This window comes from Podarcis vaucheri, assembly GCF_965113315.1.
Source record: "Podarcis vaucheri genome assembly, chromosome: 13".
Lineage (NCBI taxonomy): Eukaryota > Metazoa > Chordata > Lepidosauria > Squamata > Lacertidae > Podarcis > Podarcis vaucheri.
In genome coordinates, this window is record NC_138751.1 from 15,591,713 (window position 1) to 15,617,534 (window position 25,822).

The 25,822-nt window shown below is 47.3% G+C and overlaps 1 protein-coding gene across 1 annotated transcript; it reads right to left on the minus strand.

Annotated features, from left to right (window-relative positions):
* Positions 1-1,422: 1,422 nt before the first annotated feature.
* Positions 1,423-14,130, minus strand: BCL7C (BAF chromatin remodeling complex subunit BCL7C). Its single transcript, XM_082196232.1, has 7 exons — positions 14,016-14,130; positions 13,543-13,647; positions 11,567-11,645; positions 10,040-10,148; positions 7,504-7,665; positions 6,178-6,263; positions 1,423-4,426 (listed from the first exon to the last, which is right to left on the minus strand). The coding sequence occupies exons 2-7, from the start codon at positions 13,632-13,634 to the stop codon at positions 4,283-4,285; spliced, it is 672 nt and encodes a 223-aa protein (XP_082052358.1). The 5' UTR covers positions 13,635-13,647; positions 14,016-14,130; the 3' UTR covers positions 1,423-4,282.
* Between the last annotated feature and the right edge of the window lie 11,692 nt (positions 14,131-25,822).

The following is a 25,822-nucleotide window of genomic DNA, read 5'->3' on the forward strand; positions in this document are numbered from 1 at the left end:
ATTAATACAGCCCATCTTGGTTTAAATATATAAGTAGGCACAGTGCATCTGGATGTTCTGTTAAGATATACAAACAAAGTTGGCATTTATAGGAAATGCATTCAAATGTATCAAGGGCAGTGGACTACTGTGCAATAGATGGTGGGTATTTATCCTTCCGGGTGATTAAAAGAGCTCACAAAATCCACTTTTGTTGTCCTGCTGTTAGTTCCCGAGCCACAAGGGCATAATTCTAATGGGATTACCATCTGAGTACACTGTTAAAATTGCAGCCTTCCTTATTCTCACATGGCACAACTGAGTCAGACCACATTGGTTTATCTAACTCGTAGAATTGTAGAGTTGGAAGGGACCCCCAAGGGCCATCTAGACCAACCCCCTGCAATGCAGGAAGCTCAATGTTGTGTACATATGGGGGGTGGGGACAGGACTCCAGTCCTAGGGGCCAAAGCAGGCCTCTCTGTTCGGCCCTTGGAAGTCTTCCTGGGGTAACACCCCTCGCCATTCACTTTCCACATTCTACCGGAGTGCTTTTGACTTGCTAGATTGCGTCCTTGAAGTCCAGTAACACCTCTTGCGTGTCTGGATGGTGTATGGGGAGGAAAGTGTGTGGCTCTGTAGAAACCGCTGGCTGTTGTGTGGCTGGAATGCAGCCTAGGGTACAAAGGGGAGAGCTACATCTGTCGCTCCACCTACTCTGGCCCTGCCCACCACCAGCACACCACACACACACACAAAACTTGCACAAGGGGAAATGCTGAAAAGAGCTTACCCAGTTTTGGTCTACATCGACTGGCAGCAGCACTTTGGGCAGCGTTTTCTCCAGCACCACCTCGAGATGTTGACGAGCAAACCTGGAGTCCTCTGCTTGCAAAAGCATACGCTACCCCCCTCCTCACAGCGGTTCCACACCATACATTAAAGCACATGGGTTCCCCCAAAGAATCCTGGGAGTTCTAGCTTCCTCACCACAGAACTACAATTCCCAGCACCCGTGACAAACTACAGTTCTTTCCAGGTGCTGGAAATCTTATGTGCTCAGATGTCTGGTGGGTACTGAACTTCTTCCTACCATTAAAGCTGTGTCCTCTCTCCTCTCCCCAAAGCCGAGGTTAGCTCTGTGCAAAGAGAAGTCATTTATGCAGCAGCCCTGATTAAATGCACCCAAGGCATGTACAAAGCGATCAGGATGCTTAGTGAACTGTGACCGTCTGTATCATTATTAACTTTCAGGAGGAATTTGAAAACATCCCTGTTTACCCAGGCATTTGGTGGCTAAATAATTCAATTCCAGATCCTTGGATGGGAGAATGCTTTCAACTGGTGAGGAAGGGCAGGACATCAATATATGCCATTAATAGTAATGATTCCGAGTTATATCAAAGTATACCTTCTCTCACACATGAACAGACACACACGGGCTCAGGATGAGGAATCTCCTTTATAGACCAAGAGAATTACAATGTAAAATTGCTTATAAAACAATAGGTAAGAAAACAAAAGAAACATTAACACGTTATTGCTGAAATAAACAATAGCACACTCCCGCTGCTACTAAGGGCTTCGCTGAATGAGTGCCTTAAGGGCCTATGTTGAACATTTAAAAGCTCCCACATGGAAATCATTTCCATGCTTGACATTGTGCAAATACCACGTGAGACATGATGGCCCCACAGTATGACCCTAATGTCTTTTTCAAGGCAAACCCACAACTGGAGTAACTTACTGGGGCTGGCTGCATGTGAGAAAGTACATGCACATGGGTCTGTTACATGCAGCAGACTACATGCAGGATTTGTGCAATTGTCACGTTTGAAGCACACTGAATTAACCCAAAAAAGGTATTTCCCATTGAGCCTTGGCCAACCACAAGAGGAAGAAGGTGGGAGACCAACAACAGAGTATGCATTTCCATATGTTCCTGTAGTCCCTTTTTTATCTTTCAAAAAACCCAACAACTTTATTTTACTGTTCTTTAATGCTATCCCATAATTTGACAGCTGAGGGGTGTAGGGATTATCACCTTGCCTAATGGTAGGCATAAGGGTTTGAGTCCTGTTCTTTTCGGCTCCTGCTCGGAGTCAATTTGGGCTGACCTTGAATTCAGAGTTCCTGATTACTGAGATCACTTGAAAGCTGCCTCTTGCAGGAATGTGAGGTGCAGATTTGGACTTGAAAAGCTAAACTGGGAGCAAGCAGGTTGTTGGTTTGCAGAAAAGAGCCGTGCTCAGAGGGCTAAAGCATGACAACAGCACAAACGGCCAATAATTTGGGGAGATTGCCCACAGCCCAGGTGGGTAGGGGGTGATGCCAGCAGCCATGATTGGTTGGCATCCTGCCCCAGGGGGGAAAAGCCAGCTAGCAGAGGGGGTGGATCTGAAGCATCCATTTGTGTGATTTATGTACACAGTTATATCCATGAGCAATGCTGCCCCATAAAATCCGGAGAGGCATTTGGTTTCGTTGTTCAAACAATCAGCACCCCTCAGTCCTCTTGTTACATGAAGAAGTCACAAGAAGGGCATTTTATCAAAGGGCAAAACTAGCAAGGAGTGGGACTGAAGGACTGAACACATCTAATTTGTGGGAGCCTGTCAAAATCAGCATCCTCTGGCGTTCAAACGTCCCTCCTGATTATCAGCTGCAGTGCCACAGTTATCCAGGAACTATTATATGATGGTATTAAGGAGATACAGTGCTCTTAAGTCACCATCTCTCCATCTTAACAGAGTGGTTGGGAAGCGGGGTAGGAGTGGGGAGAGGAGGAAGAACAGAAAGGAGTAGCAAAGCCCAGGCAACCAAAGAGAAAGCTAACAACTTTTGGGGTAAGGTATGGAAATGTGGAAGCTCCTGTACAGACACAGCTTGCTGTTGAACAGCAAACTCCATAACGAAAAGAAAAAGTGTATATACACCACCAAACCCAAAATGTTGATTGATTCTCTACTATTCCACTAGTTTGGAACCTTTTTTGCCTCCTGATTCCTTCCAATTTTGCATCCGGATCGGGGGGGGGGGCTTCCAATGCCCACCTTTCAACCTACAACACTCAATGCCCTTCTAGCAAAGGCTGGGCTCTATTCAGTCCAAGAAGCATGGGCTCAGACACATCCAGCTCCCTCTTCTCACCTCTGGAGATGAACCTGCCTTCTTCTAGAGGCAGGAATAGAAGCCAAGCTCCTCCATCTCCCTTGCCATGAGTTATTGAGAGTCAGAAGTGATGAGGTCTCTGCCCCCAGATTGTTTCAGTTCTAAGGAATTGAGCTCTACAAACATTAAGGAACAACAATGCAGGGAGTTTTTTCTAAGCATATAGAGTTCCTTTTCCTTTCCCCAAATGCAGCCCCTGCATATCTGGGATTAGGCAAAGGAGCTTTCAAGGCAGAGTGCATAACATCTACATAGCTTTGGCCTCCAGGACTTATTGCAGCAATTAATGGCCTATCCTTCCCTTAATCTGGGCTCCACAGTATCCTGTGTGCCTAGAAAACTGTGTGAGAGATGATGCAATTTGCAATTCTGAAGAAGAGCTCAGAAACACCTCCACAATCCTCTCCTTCGAAAAAAACGAAAACAATACAATTATACGGAAGTAAGCAAAGATCCTTATTTGGCTGTATTTGCCAGATGTTTCTTCCCAGTTGTAAAATTTGGATTTTGGGTGGGTTTGGTGGTCCATGCAGCTTGGCTTTTAAACCCACAGATGCCCTCAAGCTCTCTAACCTGGGGTAGAAAAAATTGGGAATTTGTGGCTTTCCTGATTTATTTATTTTTCCTAAATCAAGCCTTTGTTCCTTTTTCTTTGGGCTAGTGTGCTTATGCCTCCCTTCCTCTCTCACAGTGCCAGAGATCTCTAGATGATGCATTGGGTCCACCGGGCCTTTCAGGAAACCTTCCCAGTTCCCCTCTTGTCACCATAATCTCCCCACCCGCCTTTGCTTGAGCTTTGCGCCCCACCAGCACATTTCCTTTTAATACTGCGAATCATGGATGCACACTGTGGGGGGGGGAGGGGCTGTTGAATGTAAACAAACATGGCTTCTGAGGGTATCCAAGGATGGCCGCCATGTTTATTCACCAACAACAGTCTTCTGTTTGCCCAGCGGCTGCACCAGGGGGCAGCAAGCGTAGTGAAATGGTGACAGTGCCCAGGTGGGCAAGGTGGCAAAAAGGTGGGCTGGCCACCATATTTTAGCATAATATGTTAATATATATCTCCCAGCAAGTCTCCTCTCCCTCCCCTGTCAAAAGAGGTGGGGAGAGCAAAAGCAGGCCTGAGGTGTTAAGCATCTGAGGGCTGGCTGGCCTCCGAATCTTGTGCCTCACTGCGCATGCGCTTCAATGGCGGAGCCTCGGGTGGCTGTTCCTCTTCAGGCGTTGGTACTTCGAAGGCCTCTTTCGCGGGCTTCGCGGGGCCTGCTCCGTCCTGTGCCGGGAAGAGAAGGGAAAGGATCATGCCCATGCTATAGCAAGGGGGGAACACCCACTTCTGCCTCTAGCCCTGCCCAGTGGCGTAGCATGGGGATGCAGGGGGGGCCAGCCGCACCGGGCGCAACATCTGGGGGCGCGCGCTCGCACTCTCAGCTCTCTGCCCCTACCTGGCTCACTCACTCTCTCTCACTGCAGTGCTGGCTGTGCGAATCCGATCCGAGCCGCTGTGTCGCCGCCCACTGTGGAGGGGGGGGGTGCCAGGCGTGCGGTGCAGAGAGAGAGCGAGGGACTATCTGGGGGAGGGACAGTGCAGCGGCCGCCCAGCCCAGCGCTGAGCGCGGGAGAGAACCACACCAGACCAGACCAGGCAGCAGCAAGAAGAAGCTGGCAGCGGCGGCAGGTTAGGGGTTAGGGGGCGCAAATTACTTGCCTTGCCCCGGGTGCTGACAACCCACGCTACGCCACTGGCCCTGCCCACCACTCCCATGGGGCCCCCGGAAGACTGCCCAGGAACAAATGCGGCCCTCAATCTGAAAAAAAGTTCCCCATACCTGGCGTAAAGCGCACATGAATGTAAATGTTAGAGGAGCAAGGTTAGCTTTTGAGAGTTCTGCTTAAATATCCCACAGCCTTTTAAATGTGTCTGTGGGAAGCGGGGGGCGGGGGCGGTAATTGTTTTGTTGTTTTTGGTTTTATTATTTACTTGTGTTTTACCTTGTGCCCTGAGATCTTTCAATGGAGGGTGGTGTTATAAGAATTTCAAGGTCTCAAGTATAGAATAAATATTCATAAATATAGAATAAATATTCATGCACACCTATCTAAATATATGAACCATGTGTCTGAAATAGTATGGGAGAGCCAAACTGACTCTCCCAATGACCTCAAATATTCCTCTGCAGTAAGGGAGGCCATTGTCTTTTTGCTTGTAAATCCTGTCTTAAGGTTGTATTTATGTATGACTAGGGTGACCTATTCAGGACCTGTGACCTGGATTCAGGAACTAAAGCATTAACCATCACAAAAGAATGGCCAGGCTGCCCAGGTAATGCAATTAGTGACCATTATCAGGTATCCTGGCAGACAGGATTTCTGCTGTAGACCGCCTCCTTCTTGGACTATAGGGCGGGCAATTTCAAAAGTCTATATAAGGGCTTGCACACCATTGTTCAGGGTTCTCCCCCCTCCTGCATGTAATGAGTGGGGACCCTGTTGCAAAGGTTCCTTGAATAAAGATCAGGCTTTGCTTCTCAATATACTCTGGTTGGCCTCTGTTTTCTCCTACTGATGGGGAATCCACTTAAGGACTCTATAGGGGCTCTGGAATACCCCATAAGGGAAAGGGAGCAGTTTTTCTTATAACAGCGGTATATAAATTTAATAAATAAAATAAAATAAATAGGGCGTTACCAAGTAACAACCCCTCTCCAAGAAACATTCTGCCTTGACCAACCCCCAAGCCTCACCCCAAAAGGCCACCACACTAAAACAGGTCTATTGTACGGCTTCAGCCACAAAGGAGAAACTTTGTGGAGCTGGTCGGCTGGTCCCACTCAGCCCTAGGCGGACAACAAGGTCCGTTGCCATTTTCAAGGAGATGCAAGAAGCTGACTGAGTCAGGTCACTGGGTCTATCTAGCCAAATATGGTCTACTTGGAAATGTCGTCATCGAACCTGGGAGCTTTGGCATGCAAAGCAGGACCTCTACCACTGAGCTCCGTCCCTTCCAAAGATGAGCACCATCACCTGGGTCTCTGACGTCTTGGAATCCGGCTCTTCTTTGGTAAGCATGGGAGGTTCATCTGTCCCCTCCAGAAGCAACACTCCGGACTCTGCCACCCAGGAGAGAAATGGAGAGATTAAATAAGTACGAAGTGTAAAACAAAAGGATTTAAAACCTCAGCGTCCTAGAATAGAATAGAATTTATTATTTATACCCCACCCATCTGGCTGGGTTTCCCCAGCCACTCTGGGCGGCTTCCAAAAAAGTATTAAAATACAGTGGTCTAAAAAATAAAAGAAAATACAGTGGTCTGTTAAACATTAAAAGCTTCCCTAAACAGAGCTGCCTTCAGATGTCTTCTAAAAGTCTGGTAGTTGTTCTTCTCTTTGACATCTGGTGGGAGGGCGTTCCACAGGGCGGGTGCCACTACGGAGAAGGCCCTCTGCCTGGTTCCCTGTAACTTGGCTTCTTGCAGTGAAGTAACTTGGCTTCTTGCCAGAAGGCCCTCAGTGCTGGACCTGTGTCCAGTCAGAACAATGGGGGTGGAGATGCTTCTTCCGGTATACTGGGCCAAGGGCATTTAGGGCTTTAAAGGTCAGCACCAACATTTTGAATTGTGCTCGGAAACATACTGGGAGCCAATGTAGGTCTTTCATGACCGGTGTTATGTGGTCTCGGTGGCCACCCCCAGTCACCAGTCTAGTTGCCGCATTCTGGATTAGTTGTAGTTTCCGGGTCACCTTCAAAGGTAGCCCCACGTAGAGTGCATTGGAGTAGTCCAAGCGGGAGATAACTAGAGCATGCACCACTCTGGTGAGACAGTCTGTGGGTAGGTAGGGTCTCAGCCTGCGTACCAGATGGAGCTGGTAAACAGCTGCCCTGGACACAGAATTAACCTGTGCCTCCATGGACAGCTGTGAGTCCAAAATGACTCCCAGGCTACACACCTGGTCCTTCAGGGTGACAGTTACATCTGTTGAATGGTCACTTTAAAATGTGAAGGTTCATTATTGCTTCACAAGTTGTGTATGTCTTTAAGGGCCAGGGCAAATAACGAGACCCAGTCATACAGCTGTGAAACATAGCAGGTGCTGCTGAGTTGTGTTAATCAAGCTGTGTCAGCAATTGGGTATAGAATATAAGGAGCAGCACCTAGCTCTCTCATTACCCTGGGGGATGGGTTGGTGGTTGGGTTGTGTCTGTTGTTGTTATCTTTAGGGTAAAAGGAGTTTTTGTTTTTGTTATTAAAACCTTTGTTAAACTTATTTTTGAGTTCCTTGTATGCATGATCTCCCCAGCAAGCTCTCTGCAGCGCTACTAAACTGCAAATAGCCAACAACATCACCTACCTCCTTCCTGCCCCAGCAAAGGAGGCTGAGAGTCCTCCGCCTTGAGCTCCCCTAGTGGGGTGGGAGTTACAGTCTGGCTGCGGTCCAGGGTGGAGCTGGGGCTGGTGTCCCCGCCTTTCAGCAAGGAGGTCTCCGAAATGGAACTCTGATTGCTGTTCTCGTCTGCGGAAAGCGGAAAGCGGAGCATTAGGAATTGCCTGTGGCTGCTGTTGTTGGGCAGCTTGGTGGTTGGCGGTGAGGATCCAAACGCCTCTTTGATTTCCCCATCCACCCTTCTTGCATGAATCCACAGGGCGCCTGGTGCCATTTTTAGGCAGGGTTTTTTTCCCCAGCTGGAACTTACCGGAACTCAGTTCCGGCACCTTTCAGGTGGGCACCATTGCCATTATAAGAGAAAGAGGGAGGCGCTCATGGTGAGTTCCGGCACCTCTTTTCCTAGAAAAATAGCACTGATTCTAGGTGTAATGTCAGCATTTCCATGTGCTTAAGTAACAGAACTGCTCCTCCCTCCAATCACATAGGGCCACTCCAGACTGGTTGGTGGTTTTTAGGGGTGTCTTCTGCAACATGCCACTAGTAACAGGGGAGAGGAGAGTGAGGGGAGAAACTTCATCAGACGAGGCCTCCTTCCACCTGCCTTGCCTCCCTGCCCTGGCCCTGGGACTCCTCATAAGGAAGCTGTGGCTGGAGGAAGAACTGTGAGGGGAGAGACTTCATCAGGCAAGGCCTCTGTCCACCTGCCTTGCCCCACCCTCTAGTCTCCGCTTCACAATTTGTATTGTATTACCGGTATTTTATGTACTGTGGCTTGCCGTTGTTTTATTGATTATAGTTTAGAAATTACTTATTGTAACTGTTGTGGATTTCTGTTTAACTTTTATATGTTGATATTATTACTTTATACTATTCTAATGATTGTTGAATGTTACTTTTTTGATGTAGGTTGCTTGTTTTAAAATTTTGTTTTATTACATTTTTGTATTGCGTTAGATTGTTATAAGGTGTACATTTTTTGTTTCTTCAGCTTGTAAACCGCCTGGAGTATTGTAAGATAGAAAGACGGTATACAAATTAAAAATGATGGGGGGCGGGGCTGATAAACAGTGTATGATTACCACTGTCCATCCATCATTCCACTTTGTAAATGGTTCTGCTTTGCTTCCCCAATGTTCTCACACTATTGCTTTCTGGAGAGGCACTCCCAACAAAAGCGGGACAAAACCTGGAACATTTGTGGCAGAAAAAGGGAAAGGATTTCAGCAGGAAGTTATGGGACCTACACGGATAGCAAACAAAGCAGTATGACCACCCCAAAACCTTTGCAGGTGCAAAGAATATCGAAAGAGGAATTGTGAATAGCCACCCCAATACCATCATCAGCTCGATTCAGGGAGGTTCGGCTGGTGCCCTCATTATACAGTGGTACCTCGGGTTACAAAATTCATTCTGGAGGTCCGTTCTTAACCTGAGATACCACTTTAGCTAATGGGGCCTCCCACTGCTGCCGCACGATTTCTGTTCTCATCCTGAGGTAAAGTTCTTAACCCGAGGTACTATTTCTGAGTTAGCAGAGTTTGTAACCCGAAGTGTTTGTAACCCGAGGTGTTTGTAACCCGAGGTACCACTGTACATCTTTATGCACCAGAGGAAAACTTTCTTTTTCAACCTTTGGCTAGTTAACCATCTCTGTCCTTTTAAATGTGGGAGGAGGAGTTATTGGTTTGTTCTTGTTATGTGCTTTGTGGTTTTATTCTGCGTTTTTATGCTGTGAATCACCCTGAGATGATCTGATGAAGGGAGGTATACAAATTTAATGAATAAAAGTAATACTTTTTTATAAAAAATGAACACATGATAAAAAGCATGACAGGAAGGAAGTCCTTCCACCTACAGAACATCAGTAATTTGTCACACACAAGATGTAAGGAGAGGCCCACTAAGCAATAAAGGGAAGCGTCTTCCCGAATTAAGGAGAAGGTATGAAATATTTTCCTTTAACTTTGCAGAGCCCTATTCAGATGCCACCGCTTGGGCTGGCAGAGTGGCGCCTCTGGAAAGAGACCACAGAAGAAGGGGAGGCGAGCCACAGGTGTTGGGGGTAGGAACCTAGACTCCACCTCTGCTGCAAGCCCCCCTTTGCTTCTAAAACTGGGTACGTCCCCCTCTTTCAAAATGCTTCATTCTAAACAGTAGCCAAGAGCAGGGGTCGCCAACCTTTATGGACCAGGGGGGCACATTTTGAATTTTTGAGAGAGCGCCAGGGGAATTTTGAGAGAGCACCAGTCACAAAACGGCTGACATAGACAACACTGAAGTAAACATTGCCCTGGATATCCTTAATTTCCAGAAGCATCAAACAGAATCTCTTCCCAAAGTTAAATTTCAGATCACCTTTGGGGAAAGCCTTTGGAGAACCAGTGTGGTAGAAGTGGCCTGGGCAGCCATGTGGCCTTGTAAGTATCCTTTCTCCGGGGCCTGACAAGTGTTTGCCCCTCCCCTCCCCTCTCCTGCCCCCCCCCCACCTTCCACAATGTACCATTGAGGTCCAGCATGAGTAGGGCTGGGTTCCTCCGAGGGCTGGGCATGCGGGCTCTTCGCTCTTTGGTCCGCTGCTGCTCGCTGTTGCCTGCCAGCCGCCTTTTCTCCTGTCGAGGAAGGAAAGGGAAGCCTTGAAGAGGATAGGAAACGGAGCTTGAGAGAAATCGACGTTTTAGCATGGCAGGGCCTCTTCTCTGGAAGTCCCTGCCTACTGATATTAGTCAGGCGCTGTGGGGTCTCAGGAAAAGCCACAGAGGCCCGTTTTTGTCCTGTTTTTTGGCTAGCCTAACTGATGCCATTTTGCTTCTGTAAAAAAACTGCCTGCTTTAGAACAGGCATAGGCCCTCCAGATGTTTTGGGACTACAATTCCCATCATCCCTGACCACTGGTCCTGTTAGCTAGGGATCATGGGAGTTGTAGTCCCAAAAAACATCTGGAGGGCCGAGTTTGCCTATGCCTGCTTTAGAATTTAGGAGGGTGAGCCACAAATATGTGAAGACCAGATAAGGTTGCTAGGCGATTTTCAAGAAAAACCTCCCTCTGCCAGGCAACTCTCCCCTTCAAGGTCTCCAGGCGGGGTGTCCTGTTTCGATCAGCGCAAGGAACCTCTTGCGAGTTTGTTTCCTTTTTCTTAAAGCCGCTAAGCCACTAAGCCGTTAATAGCCGCTAAGCCGTTAATAGCCGCTAAGCCACTAATAGCCGTACTTCGCAAGACGAAAAAACCGCAAGACGAAGAGACTCGCGGAACGGATTAATTTCGTCTTGCGAGGCACCACTGTAAAGGAGTGTTTATGGGAATCTCCTCTGTCTATGGCATTTATTGGCTTTTCATTAACCAAGGCAGCCTGGGCCCGATTAACGGACCCCAACAGCGCCTTCGCTGTACTGTTTTCAACACCAGCTAAACACTTCTTTGCTTAGGAAAGCCTACCCACTAGACATGTGATTTCATTCCCAAAATTAGAAAGAAGTCCCAGCAAAGGAAGGATGATACAAAAACTTATGGAATATGCAGAAATGGCGAAACCGGAAGAATAAGAAATCAAGATAACAAACTTCTTAATAAAAGAATGGAAATGGTTTATTCAGTACTTACAGATAAGTTGTAAACAGATAGGAACATTGGCAGGATTACTGTAATAGCCTGCAGTTTCGTAAGAGCATATATTTAAAGAAGATGAACAAATGAGCAAATTTAGTTAATTAGGATATGCAGAAGATATTAAAAATAAATTTAAGGAACCGCAGAAAGGGGGGGGAGGAAGTCAAGTTTGGAAATGTCAAAATGATTGTAAAATCAGTGAAAAGTATAAAAAAAGTTGAAATACATTTTAAAAAAAAGACATGTAATTTCATTATGTACTGTTGATTTTATCTATCTTTAGACCCCTTTTATTATGTCTACTGTTTTTATTACAGTTTTTAATGAAAATTTTATACTTTCCTATGTAAACGTCTTTTTAAAAAATTAAGTGTTATATAAACTGAGCTAAATAAATATAGAGATGGAACTCTTCCCCTTACCTCATCTCGGGGGTCCACAATAGGCACCCACTTGTAGATCCGAAGAGATGTGTCCCCAACCGTCACCCACCGCTTTTCCCTAGGGAGCAGAGAACAGCAAATGGTGTGAGTGTAATTAATTAATTAATTAATGTTGTTAATTATGCAAGCTGCAGCTTCCCATGTGAACCCCACAACCTATTTTACCTCAGGGAAATTCCCAGCAGCACCCACTCATTACAACCTCCTGGTGTGCAGTCATTTACAGAGAACCAATTGACGGGAAGGGGGACCTAAATATTATATTACACATGCATTTATATAAGGAAACATTTAATATCCTGCCATTCCACTAAAGAACCTTCGGTGGCTCATAATGGCAAATATATAAAAGCAACAACAAAAATTTAAAAGCCTTAAAAACAGCCATAAAAGAAAAAAATGAGTCAGATGGAAACTGGACCACCAGCAGCAGCTAAAGTGGGCCAAATGTTTCCATAAAGAAAGACATTTTAGTTGCTCATCAAAAGACAAGCAGCAAGGTGGATGCAGCCTTCCTTGGGAAGAATATTATACAGCCCTCGGAGCCACCACCGAGAAGGCCCCGTCACGCAATCCTGAGCTGGCGTAATGTATCAGCTAACGGGCAGAACTGTGAATCAGGAAGCCTTCAGTTCCAGTTCCACCTCTGCTATGACCTCGCTATGTAGCCTTAGGCCAAGGATAGCCAAGGCGGTGTATACCAGGTATTGTGGACTACAACTCCCATCAGCCCCGGCCAGTAAGGCCAATAGTCACAGATGAAGGGAACTGTAGGCCAGCAACATCTGGAAGGCATCAGGCAGGCTTACTCTGCCTCATCCCACCTGACGTTGGGGCTGTGAGGAAGAAATAATGGAAAGGAAGCAGTGCTTTTTAAAAGCCCTCCCTGGAAAGGAAGCAAATGTGGTAATTTCTTGGCTGCCAAATCTAGGATCATCCCACACCACCAATACCAGTGGATGGAATAATAATAATAATAATAATAATAATAATAATAATAATAATAATAATAATATATTTGTCCCCTGTCCATCTGGCTGGGTTTCCCCAGCCACTCTGGGCGGCTTCCAACAAAGATTAAAAATACAGTGGTACCTCAGGTTACATACGCTTCAGGTTATAGACTCCGCTAACCCAGAAATAGTGCTTCAGGTTAAGAACTTTGCTTCAGGATGAGAACAGAAATCGTGCTCCGGCGGCGCAGCAGCAGCAGGAGGCCCCATTAGCTAAAGTGGTGCCTCAGGTTAAGAACAGTTTCAGGTTAAGAACGGACATCCAGACTGAATTAAGTACTTAACCCGAGGTACCACTGTACATAAAAACTTCCCTAAACAGGGCTGCCTTCAGATGTCTTCTAAAAGTCAGATATTTATTTCCTTGACATCTGATGGTAGGACTTTCCACAGGGTGGGCGCCACTACCGAGAAGGCCCTCTGCCTGGTTCCCTGTAACTTGGATTCTCACAGTGAGGGAGCTGCCTAAAAAAAAATGCAAAACTCGACAATCCCCATTCCAAAATGCATTTGGCAAACATTCGCAAAACTGCATGAAACGGATCGTGTGCTTCCCAGTGTGAAACTTTGGTTTGGAATGCACAGGCAGTTAGAGCAGGTCAGATCATTGGGGCAACTAGTCCAATATGGCCTACACAGACTGGCAGCAGCTCACACAGGTTTCAGACAAGGGACATTCCCAGCCTCAGGTAGGAACACCAAGGTTTGAAACTGGGGCCTTCTGCTGTAGCACTGAGCTGCAGTCCCTTCCTGCAGCCCAAAACACAGCTGCCAAGCCTTCCGAACCAGACAGGTGTTGTGCCACATGCACCCCAAAGCCCAAATCAACCCCTCGCCACCTGCACCGCGGCAACCAGCTCACAACCCTTCTAAAAACGGATGCATCCAGAGGTGCCAGGTCCCTCCAAAAGTTCCTCCGGCCCCTACGCCCACCGGCCTCACCATCTGCGGACATGCTCGATGGCTGCCATCACTTTCTTGATGTCATCTTTTGCCCGACTGCGTGTCTCAGCTCGAACCGCCCGTCCAGACATCACCGGGGAGCAACTTTGGAGAGTTGAGCAGAGTGTGGAGGCAGATGCAGAGGAGAAACAGAGAGCGTTACGGCTGAGATTGCTTTGTTTTGCTTATGTTCTTCTGCTCTCCTTATCCCATTTCTTTCTTCTTTTCTCTTTCTTTTTTCCTTCCTTTCTTTCCCTGTTCCTCTGCCCCTCTCTGCCTCCTTTTGCTGACTATCCGAGCACAGAACTAGAAATATTCCCTGTGCATCACTCTGCCATCCGGATATCCAGCCATAGCCTGCCTCTCCATCAGTCAGTCTTCCTCCTCTGTCAGTTTGCGTCAATATTTTGCTGTTTCTCTCCTCTTTCGGTTTTTTTGGTTTTTGGTTTTAATCTGAGCCCTCATCTACTCACAATTCTCCCTTTCGGCTTAGTCCACCGTTAATCTCTACTTCCTCCTCTTTGTCTTCTTTTTCCTGTCCTCCATTTGTGGGGAGGGGGGAAGAAAAAAGAAAACGGAAAAAAGGCGGCTCACCATCGGAAGAAAATAATATAAGTTCTTTGGGTTGTTTTTCTTTTTTCACAGAGATTTGCAGCACAGGGAGCGCCCTCTGGTGACTAGGAGAGCTGGAGAAGACGAAGAAATTGACAGTCTGAAATAGAGGATTTCATCCTTTTTGATAAATGCAGAGAGGCAGATGATGGAGCAGCCTGCAGGTGGAAAGACAGATTAAGAATAGGCAAAAACAGAGCAAGCGATTAATTGTGCACACTTCTCCTTTGAGCTCAGAAGGGATGCTCGGTTGATAATTTATATCAGAGCTGCAAGTTTTAAACATCAGGTGGGACCGCAGGAAGGTAACACCTTTTACTAGGACCAGCTAAAATGCAACAAGACAAGCTTTCAAGGGCTGTGTACAGACTCCAATTTATTCTACATCCATTTAGCACTTGGGAAGCAGCATACACAATGTGCACACAACCACCTTCTCCAGAATTATTCTTTTTCAAGCTAGATGTGAAGCAAAATGAACAGGGGATACGGAAAGAGAGAAAAGGTGGAGTGCAGAAAAAGGTTTCAGACAGGCTGAAATTCAGTCCTGTGTGTTACTTAGAAGTACATCTTGCTAAACTAAATGAGGTTGAGCGTGTGTAGTGCTGCACATTTACTTTGGAGTAAGTCCTACTGAATTTAATGAGACTTACTTCTGAGTAGGCATGCTTAGGATTGCACTGCTAGCTTCCGCTCCTGGGCACATTTTTTCAGTGGTACGCCCCCTGAATTCATTGTCACTTATTTCTGAATAAATGTGCATACAGATCACACAGGCAGTTAGATTGCTAAATGCAGAACAGATATTGCATCTTCAAGGGGAGCTGCACCTGTTGCATGCCTGCCTGGTGCATGCCTATTAGAACTACAGAGCCTGTGCCGGAAGTGGGCTGGCAGCAGTCATTCAGCCGTGAGAGGAATCTAACACTCTGCACATGCTCAGGAGATCTTCCTCCTCGGTGGGGAGGGCAGGGAGGGAAGAAAGTGGCAAGCAACTGTCAAAAAAAACAGCTGTTTTCACAATATATTTCTTTTACAACTTTTTACAATTAGCATGTGTTTTTCTCCGCTGTCTGTTTTCTTTTCCCATGCCATCCCCCCCACGCTTTTCAAAGCCTATGAGACAGAACCAGTTAATCTCTGAAAGCTGCTTTCTGGGGATTGGACTTGAGAAGCTCAGCCATGTTCCCACACAGCGCTCAGATCCTTGCGGTGAGTCAGAGGCGTTTTTTGGGGTCGCCATTACCTCAGCCCGGTCTTTGCAAGGCCAAGGGGGGGAGGCCCACGTGCTTCGGGGCCCAGTGGTACACTTAGATAATTTTAGGCTGAGGAGGATTTAATGCTCTTAAAGAGGCCCCCTCTTTCAATAGGACCTGCATTCTTTCACTAAGCCCCCCCCCCCGCCGCCGCCCATGTCTACACTGTGCATTTAAAGCGGCGCCATGCCACTTTAGACCCTCGTGGCTTCGCTCAAAGAAATCCATCGTTTGCCCAGGGTGCTTAGAGTTGTGAACAGGCCCCCTTCCCCCCCTCCACATGGCTACAGTTCCCAGAGTTCCCTGGGTTTGGATTTCATGGCAGCTGTTTTTATTTTATTTGCGGAGGTTTCATTTTTAAAATATTCTGTGCCATAGGCGCCGACTCCATGGGGCTTGAGGGGGCTTGAGCCCCCTCAAAAAAAAATTTGGGGGGGCTCAGCCCCCCCAAAAATCTCGGGCGCCCTTGCCGCCGTCCCCCGCCTCCTCCCCACCTGCTCCCTCCCCAGCCAGCCAGCCAGCCGCGCGCCCTAGCTGGAGAGCCCCGGCCGTCCCCCGCGAGAACAGGGGAATCCCCGGGGGCGGGGGCTTCTGCCTCTAGCCCCAGGTTTCCCGCATATCAGCTGTTCCGGAGCTGATTAATAGGCAGCAGCACGCTCTCCCCTATTCGCTCACGAGGGGGCGGCGCCACTTTATTTGCATATTCATGAGCTTATTTGCATATTCATGAGCTTATTTACATTTCACGAGCTTTCCCGGGCCCCCCCAATATTTTTTATAAGTCCGCGTCCCTGTTCTGTGCCCCTTTGAGCAATTGGAAAATAGAGAGAGAGAGAGAGAGAGAGCTTTTTCTAAAAAAAAATGTTTAGGGGTACTCTCATTTTCCTACTCATATTGAAATACTGCCTCACAAGGAGGCCAGACTTAGATTCACAAAATGTTTAGTGGTATGCGTACCCCCAGAAAAAGCACTGTATAGATTTCTATAAGAGCCCTGCAGGCAAGCTTGGCCCAAGCCACTCTTTGCTGCCTAAGATGGCAGACAAGGATGTACAAAGGCCAACCGCACCGGCAACCAGCTCTCACTTTGGAATCAATGGGACAGGGTCATCTGAAGGCAGCAGGCTAGGTTGGGGGGTGGGTTATAGGGCAGGCAGTGGTGGTTGGGCCTGTGGGGCAGAAAGCCGGGAGGCCAACAGTAGGTGGAGCGAGAGCCAATGAGAGGCGGAGTCAACTAATTGCAGTTTCCTCCCTCTCTTCCTCCACATTGAGTTGTGCAAGAGCAACACTGAGACTAAGGAGGTGGAAGCTCCTTTCTGTGTCACCCTTTCAACTGATTGTAGGTCAGTGGGGGCTGCCTGAGGGCAGACTCAGGAGCGGAGGAAGGGGGGTGCGGTGGGTGAGGACCGCCCCAGCTGTCACCACTGAGGGGGGTGACAAAATGGCGGGCGACACTCACTGTGGAGCCTGTAATGCGCCCGAGCCACGCATCTCAGCTGGGAGTGACACGGTGGCTTGGGCACCCCCAGGCTCCGCGCTGCCCCAAATGGTCTGCCCACCACCTCCCCCTCAGCTGTAGGGCGGCTGAGTGGGAGGAGGCAGCCAGACTCCTCGGTGGCCCCGCGGAGCGTCCTGCCCTGTCTCACCCTGCCCCACGGGCGGCTGGCCCCGCCTCTGGGCACAGGGCACGTGTGCTGCCCCAAGCACCCAATCAGCTTGCTCCGCCTCTGGGCAGACTAAGGTTTTTAGGGCAGTCTCTTATTTGTAGGGTAACTAGCATCATATAACCAGCATTCTTGAGTCTAATTAATGCATGAAGGGGTTAATGCCATAGAGTAAGCTGTCCTGCCAGGCTTATCAGCTATGCCACTTCCCCTCACCTCGGGAGGAAATGGGCAGCCAAGCCTTTTGTTGTACTCAGTCTACATATGAGGGGCAGCCTCCATACCACACCTGGAATACTGTGTCCAATTCCGGACACCACCATTTAAGAGGGATGTTGACAAGCTGGAACGTGTGCAGAGGAGGGCGACCAAGATGATCGAGGGTCTGGAAACCATGCCTTATGAAGAACTGTTGAAAGGAGCTGGGCATGTTTTGTCTGGAAAAGAAGTGACAGAGGAGATCTGATAGATGTCTTCAAATATCTAGACAGCTATCACATGGAAGATGGAACAAGTTTGTTTTCTCCTGCTCCGGAGGGTAGGACTCAAACCAATGGCTTCAAGTTACAAGAAAGGAAGAACTTTCTGACAGTAAGAGCTGTTCGAGAGTCGAACAGACTCATTTGAGAGGTCGTGGATGCTCCTTCCTTGGAGGTTTTTGAACATCTGTCATGTATGATCTAGTTGAGATTCCTGCATTGCTGGGGCTGGACTACATGACCCTTGGGTCTCTTCCAACTCTACAATATTATGACTCTATGATTTACTTAATACAGTATTAAGGGTGTGTCCTGCAAACCTTCAGCACACAGGCACTCTCAGGGCAGCTTAACCTCTTGTTATCCTCTTAGGATAAAAACCAATATAAATCAAACAATGAAAACCAGTGAAACAGCAAGAAACAACAGATAAATCATACTGAATACATATATATAAAAAATAAGGAACAGCTAGTAAAAACTATGACTGGCTTAGAAGCCCTAAAAAGTTCTAAATCCGATTGATGGGTTGCACTTTCGTACCACCCACCAACCTGGGCAGTTCACGAAGTTATTTGTAAAAAAAAACACAATCCAGGAATTTAAAAAAAACCCCAAAAAGCTGTAAAAACCTTGGAAGAATTGAGCTGTGATCCTATGGGGCTTACTTCTGTGCAGTCATGTATAGGATTTGCTTTGTAAAAAGCTGCCGAAATCCTCCCTGGGGATAGGAGGGTGCCACTACCAACAAGGCGGTGGTTGTGAAAAGGTACGCTACCCTCAAGCTCTTGGGAAGAAGAGGGAGATGGTTTTTAAAAGTGCAATCAACGAGAATACAGTGGTACCTCAGGTTACATACGCTTCAGGTTACATACGCTTCAGCTTACAGACTCCGCTAACCCAGAAATAGTACCTCGGGTTAAGTACTTTGCTTCAGGATGAAAACAGAAATTGTGCTCCGGCGGCACGGCAGCAGCAGGAGGCCCCATTAGCTAAAGTGGTGCTTCAGGTTAAGAACAGTTTCAGGTTAAGTACGGACCTCCGGAACGAATTAAGCACTTAACCTGAGGTACCACTGTAAATGCACATTCTGTGCAAAGGGACTGTGGAAGGGAGCATGAGGATTGTGTTTCTGCACCTTTCCCACTGTGACCCCCTTGTCTCCTTGAGTTCAGAAAACATTGTCATTTTCTTGGGAAAATGACAGGGGAAACCCCAGCCAGCCAGCCAGCCTGCTTCCTTAAGGAAAGTAACCAGCAAAATTCCTTGGGTAGCCCAACAAGATGGATTATCGTTTGCAACCTGACCACATAATGTTGCAACCCAGCATTATTCTTGGCCTCCCAGAGCCGAAGACAAGGCTGAGTTGCCCTCGCTCTGCAGCTAGGCTTCTCTACTCCCCAAGTCCATCCGTGTTATGGATGGGGGGAGGCCCAAGGGACAAATGAAACCCCTCAAGCTTCTCTGTCTGTCCCGCAGATCTCTCCCGAGGCCACATCCTCCTCTGTGGCCTGGATTCAAATCCCATGTGTTTTTGCCTAGCTGGAATGTGTCCTTGCATTCAGATGATGATGCCTCCTGCTCACCTGGGCAGAAAGGAGTGTGTGTGTAGAAACTGGCCTGCCCATACAAAGGGAACACTTGCATCCAGTGCTGTGGATGTGGCCCTCAGGAGGTTTTCCCAGAGGGGATTGAGGCCCTCAGAGTGGAAAAGGTTGCTCTCCCTGCCCTGATCTATAACATTATGCTGGGGAAATTGCCCCGTCAATTTTCAAATAGTAACAAATTTCCTGAGAACTGTAGTTTGTTCAGGGAATTGCTGGAAACTGAAGTTCTGTGAAGAAGGGTCTCCTACCAAATAGCTCTGAGTAGCTCAGTTGGCACAGCATGAGATTCTTAATCTCATGGTTGTGGGTTCGAGCCCCGCAATGGACAAAAGATTCGTGCTTTGCAGGGGGTTGGGCTAGAGCGGGGGTCGGCAACCTGCGGCTCCAGAGCTGCATGCGGCTCTTTAAAGCCTTTGCTGCGGCTCCGGGGCGGTGGCGAGGGGAGGAGGCGAGGAGTGGAGGCGAGGGGCGGAGGTGAGGGGAGGAGGCGAGGGGCGGAGGCGAGGGGAGGAGGCGAGGGGAGGAGGCGAGGGGCGGAGGCGAGGGGCGGAGGCGAGGGGAGGAGGCGAGGGGCGGAGGCGAGGGGCGGAGGTGAGCAGCCTGCCGCCCGGCGGGCAGGGCGCCCTAAAGCAGAGCGCCCCCCTCGCCAGGCAGACACCCGCAGCATGGGAAGCCTTCCCGGCAAGGCTCCCCACACCCCACCGCAGCATGGGGTGGACTTCCCGGCAAGGCTCCCCACACCCCACCGCAGCATGGGGTGGACTTCCCGGCAAGGCTCCCCACGCTGCGGATAGCAGCCTGCCGCCCCGCAGGGGGGGCGCCCTGATGCAGAGCGCCCCTCGCGCGGGGCAGACATCGGCCAGCCCCACAAGCTCGGGGGACAGCAGGGAGGCGCAGCGCCGCCATCCCGCTGTTCCTCGACCTGGTTCGGTTTCCCCGACCTGCTTTTGGGGGGGAAATAAAGGGAATTTTCCCCCCTTTATTTCCCCCCCAAAAAACTAGGTGCGTCCTATGGGACGGAGCGTCCTATGGGGCGAAAAATACGGTATTTTTATAATGACGAATGCCTCATTATTAATTATTATTTACATCAGGCACTGATTATGATTTATGGTACACTGGGGCCCTGATTAATTTTCTATGGCATTTTGGGGCATTGATTATTGGGCATAGCAAGTCACGGTCGCGTGGAATTTGTGCTTTGTGACCGTTTGAAGTGGGGTTTTTTTCTTGGGAGGCTGGGCGGCGCGAAGAGAGGGATTATTTTTATAATGACGAGGATGACATTGGGCCCTCATTATTAATTATTATTTACATCAGGCACTGATTATGATTTATGGTTCACTGGGGCCCTGGTTAATTTTCTTTGGCATTTTGTGGCATTGATTATGCAGTCGCGGTCGCGTGGAATTCCACGTGGAGTTAGTTGCCTGAAGCCCCTTTTTAGTTGCTTGAAGCCCCTTTTTAAACTTAAGCAGGGGAAAGTTTGGTGAATTGCTGCCAAGGAGTGTGGTGGAGTCTCCTTCTTTGGAGGTCTTTAAGCAGAGGCTTGACAACCATATCTCAGGAGTGCTCTGATGGTGTTTCCTGCTTGGCAGGGGGTTGGACTCGATGGCCCTTGTGGTCTCTTCCACATATGTATGTGAGCAGGTCTTCTCCAACATGAACTATATTAAAAACAAACACCGATCACGCCTCACAGATGACAGCTTGCAAGCCTGTGTGAAAATGAAGGTGACGTCTTACAGCCCTGATGTGCAGACACTGAGCACTGAGGTTCAGGAGCAAAAGTCCCATTAACCTGGTTACCTGGTTGTAAATTAAATATTTTAATTAGCTATTAATTTGTCCTTTTTTCTTGAGATTGACAGCTGACTGCACGATCCTGTATATATAGCATTAAGGCCAGAAACAATATATGCAGTGTTATATTTGTTTTAAATGTTGCAATGTTTTTGCGGCTCCCAGTTGTTGTTTTTTCGGAAACGGGTCCAAGTGGCTCTTTTTGTCTTAAAGGTTGCAGACCCCTGGGCTAGAGGAACCTCACGGTTCTTTCCAACTCTCAGCACCCTTAAGAAACTATAGATCCCAAGGTTCGTTGGTGGATGGGGGGGGGTTCTAGCGAGACAAACAAGAAAGACTAGCAAGCACAAGGCTAAAGTCACTCTGCACCTGTTGAACAAGGACAGAATAGTCAACTCCTTAAACATGTATTGCACACTCCATTTGAAAAGAAAAATCTTTGTGGTGAAGTGTTCTGTGTAACCCAAAAGCTTACATTTGCCAACACCACATATGCATCTTAAACAAATTATGTTCATTTGTTCCTGCAAAAACCTGCACCTATCCATTCTTGCTCCTTATCCTGCCCCCTGAAAGGATGTGGGTTGTAGGGTCTGGATGGGCATCGTACTTCGTTCCTTACATCATATGTGTGGTAACTGTGTCCATGTGTCCAACACCCCAACATGAGATTTTCAGAATGGTGACTGTGAGAATCGGCTTAAAAGGAAAAGGAATAAAAGAAAACATTCCTTTCTAAACAGATCTTCCGGTATTATTTTACGATAAGCCATCTAGGCTTTTGGGTTTTCCCCCCCGCCCTTGACCTGACTTACCGTAAAAGTAAAATCCGTATTGATTTTAATTTTATAATCTTTTACTATTTTATGACTGTGTGCATTATCATTAACCACCTTGATGTACGTGTCTAGGTTTATAAACTTTTTTTATCGTAGTGTGTATTGTGAGTGTCAGTATGGGTGCAAACTTCCTGGTGACACAGAGCTCTCGCTCAAACAACTGACAGTTTTGATGAAACCATGCAAGAATGATCATGCTGTGATACGCCAAGGAATTCTGCTGGCCTGGCATTTTTTCCCCGACAGTGGTCAGCCTAGGTGCCTCAGGGAAACCAATGTGCAGGGCCAGAGTGGATCAGCCATGAGGTAAAGGATGAAATGATCATTTTGGGGAAGACTATCTGCTGTAAAGATGTATATGCCACCTAAGATGTTGTTTTTATTTCAAACAAACCCAGTGATCAGTGGGGTGGGACACTTTAAGGATTGGCAAAAAGCATTATCAAGATTTATCTGGCGGGGGGAAACCAATAATTACCGGTAAATATAAACTTCTCACAGTTGTAAAAAAAAGAGGTGGATTCTCCCTACCAGACTTGAAATTATATTATGAGGCGTCCTGCCTTTGCTGGCTGAGGGATTGGATATTGTTGAATACAGACTTACTAGTGTGATGGCCTGGGATTCCGAGTCTGAGAGCGATCCGGAGGAATCCCAGCCGGCACAGGAGTCCCCGCCTCCAGGGCCGGCTGAACTGGGGCAAGGCATAGATGCTGAGGAAACTCAAGAGCAGGCACCAGGTGAAACCATTCTGGCCCCAGAGGTGCTGGATGACTCAGTGGCCACAGGTGAGCCTCCTCCAGGGCCCAGTAACCCTTCGGCCTCTCCTGATCTGCAGAGGCTTAGGGCAGAGAGGCGAAGGGAACTGGTTGCCCCCAGGAGGAGTGCTCGCCTTAAGGCCAGAGGAGGCGGGGCTCCTGGGGGTCGGGACCGCCCCTGACCTTAGAAGAGGATAAAAGCCCAGTCAGGCCGGCCCCAGGTTGCGGGAGCAACGTTGTTGTTGGCTTCGGACCTTCCTGTGTTCCTGATCTCTGCTCGGCCTCCTGTTCCTGACTATCCAGTACTCCTGTTCCCTGCTCGGCCTCCTGTTCCCGTCCATCCGGTGTTCCTGCTACCTACTCAGCCTTCTGTTCCAGCGTTCCTGTTCCCAGCCCGGCTCTCTGCATCGGACCTCGCCCCTCTTCGTGTGGACTCTGCTACACTCACGGTACCTTACCCCCGGGACCAGCACAACTAGATTTAGAAGGACATGACAATAAATATGGATGGCACACATATTTATGGTATGACAAAGTCAAAGTTCATAGAGGGTTCCTGAAGCGAAGCACACAATAAGAAAATCAATTTATGAGGTATGGAATAGATATAAAAACTTATTAGAATGGTGTGGATCAGCCATTTAAGAGCATTTAAGACCAGGCCAATGGCACCCTCTTCTTACAGTAGGCACACAGGACATTGGAAACAGAACATTGTCAGTGGGCTACAATCCACTTTCTCACCACAATGCCTAATTGTTTAGACCTCAACCTTTCCTCTAACCTAATAAGTCCCAAATGTTTTAACCTTTCGTCAAAGAGGAGTTGCCCATCCCCTTAATTACAGACTCTCTAAGTGTCCCTATTGTCCAGGGACAGTCCTGACTCGAGGGTAGATAGGATAATTTTTTCAGCCCAACTTCTATTCCCCATTTCCAGGGTTTCTCTTCACAAGGGAGAAAACATCCTTTGCGGTAACATTTGATTAGCAAATACAGTGGTGCCTTGGTTCTCAAACTTAATCTATTCTGGAAGTACGTTCCAAAACCAAAGCGTTCTGAAACCAACGCACGCTTTCCCATAGAAAGTAATGTAAAACTAATTAATCCGTTCCAGACTTTTTTGAAAAAATCCCTAAAACAGCAATTGAACATGAATTTTACTATCTAACGAGACCATTGATCCATAAAATGAAAGCAATAATCAATGTACTGTACTATAAAATAAAGAAGACAGTATTGTAGATGATAAAAATTTTAAAAATAATAATAATTCTTACCTGCACTGATGATAGTCATTGCTTGGATGGGTGGCTTTTATCCATTTCCACTATCACACAATCAATCAATCAGTAGCTGAACTGGGTTCCAGACAGTCACAAAAACAAATTAATCAAAAATGCCTAAAAACAAACACAAATTAAACATCAAAAACAAGAGCGCCAAACTTAATCTGTTCTGGAAGTCCATTTGACTTCCAAAATGTTCAAAAACCAAGGTACAGCTTCTAATTGGTACAGATGCCTCGGAAACGATAGCCAACAGCCACATAGGATGTTCGGCTTCCAAAAAATGTTCAAAAACTGGAACACTTGCTTCCGGGTTTTCGGAGTTTGAGAACCAAAGCGTTTGAAAACCAAGGCATTTGAGAACCAAGTTACCACTGTAAAACGTTGAACTTGCTTTTCTTTTCTTTTTTGGTTTGGTTGTTTATCCTGGTATTCTTGCATCCCCCCCCCCTTTTTTTGGCAAATAAAAAATCCCCTGCTGTACAGTCTCTGTCCTGATCAGCTTTGGCACGCACAGCAAGGCTGTTGTTGAAAGTTTGCTATCCGGTTCCACCACTACCGCCAAACCGGGCTGTAACAGTGTGTCTGAGCTTTCTTACTTAAATTACACAGCATTCTTCTTAATTGGGCAGGAATGACCTTTCGGGAACTGGTGAGTGAAGCGTGTAGAGGTTTGGCCTAAGTACTTTTTGTAGTCCTTCAATGCATAATGCTCCCAAACCAGTTTTGATAATGAATAATTATTTAACTAATCATTTACATTTTAACTACCGTATTTTTTGCTCTATAACACGCACCCGACCATAACACGCACATAGTTTTTAGAGGAGGAAAATCCGTAGCCATGCCACCCGTAGGCATTCCCTCCATAACACGCACAGACATTTCCCCTTACTTTCTAGGAGGAAAAAAGTTAGTGTTATGGTGCAAAAAATACGGTAATTCATAGATCAAGCAATTACAGTCGCATATCCAGATGCTCTTTGGAGATACCGAAGGATAAAATATGCAGTGATCAAAAGCTGTCCATTTCAACTGTACTTGGAAGTCAGTTCCCTGGAACACAGTGGGTCTCCCTTTTAAGTAAATAGGCTCAGGCTGCACAGCTTAAGACAATTCATTGAAACCGCTAAAGGTTTCAGCCACATTTGAGTTTATTTTTCTGTTATGTTTTCCAAAAAATAAAAATAAAAATTTAAAATAAATCTATTTTTATTATTGGATCAGCTTCGACCGGTGTCAGAAGCACTCTGGATACTCGGGGATGGGATAGCTCAGAAGAAGAAATTGCATAGGTCCCAAAATTGTTTTCTGCTAATTTAAAACAAGGTGTGTTTTTTTAAAAAAAATAACACTTAATTCTGAGACCCCAACATTATAATAACTATGTAAACTGGGCCCACACTTTAAAATCCCTGGGGTGGGGGTGGGGGCTGAATTCCACCCCTGTATGGTTCTTTCCTAAATAAAACGAATCCATGCTTTCAGTTCCTCCGAACTCTTCATAATTCATCTGCTGTCTTTTTTTCTCTCTCTTTACTGACCTGCTGTTTTGTAATCATTTAATGCACCGGATTTTTAACTTGGCTGCTTTTCATGTTTGGATTGGCTCTGGAAAATCCTTGAAGACAGAAATATTTGGATGGAGTTGAATTAAATCATAGGGTCTGCAGCTTCCTCTCTCTGATCTTCCCACCCTAGCCCAAAAATCAAAAAATGTAACCGCGGCCAAAAAATGTAACCGCGGCCCCTTTAAGTCCCACGAGCTGACTTTTGGCCCGGGGGCAAGTGGACGGCCATTCATCTGTACCCCCAGGAGAAGGGGGCGGAGAGAGGCATGCGGCCCGCGGGCCGTGCCCTCTAGCCTGCCCCTTGATCTGCCCGCGCCCAGTTACCCCCGCGGACGAGCGGACAAGTGCCAAGTTTCGTGGAGGTGGGGGGGGGAGAAAAGGGAGAGGAGATTAGATTCCTTGT

Coding starts and splice junctions, on each gene's coding strand:
- BCL7C (XM_082196232.1), bottom strand. CDS start 13,634: ATGTCTGGACGGGCGGTTCGAGCTGAGACACGCAGTCGGGCAAAAGAT. Junction 11,646..13,542: donor ATCGAGCATGTCCGCAGATG/GTGAGGCCGGTG, acceptor TCTGCTCCCTAG/GGAAAAGCGGTGGGTGACGG. Junction 6,264..7,503: donor TTTGCTGGGGCAGGAAGGAG/GTAGGTGATGTT, acceptor CCTGGGTGGCAG/AGTCCGGAGTGTTGCTTCTG.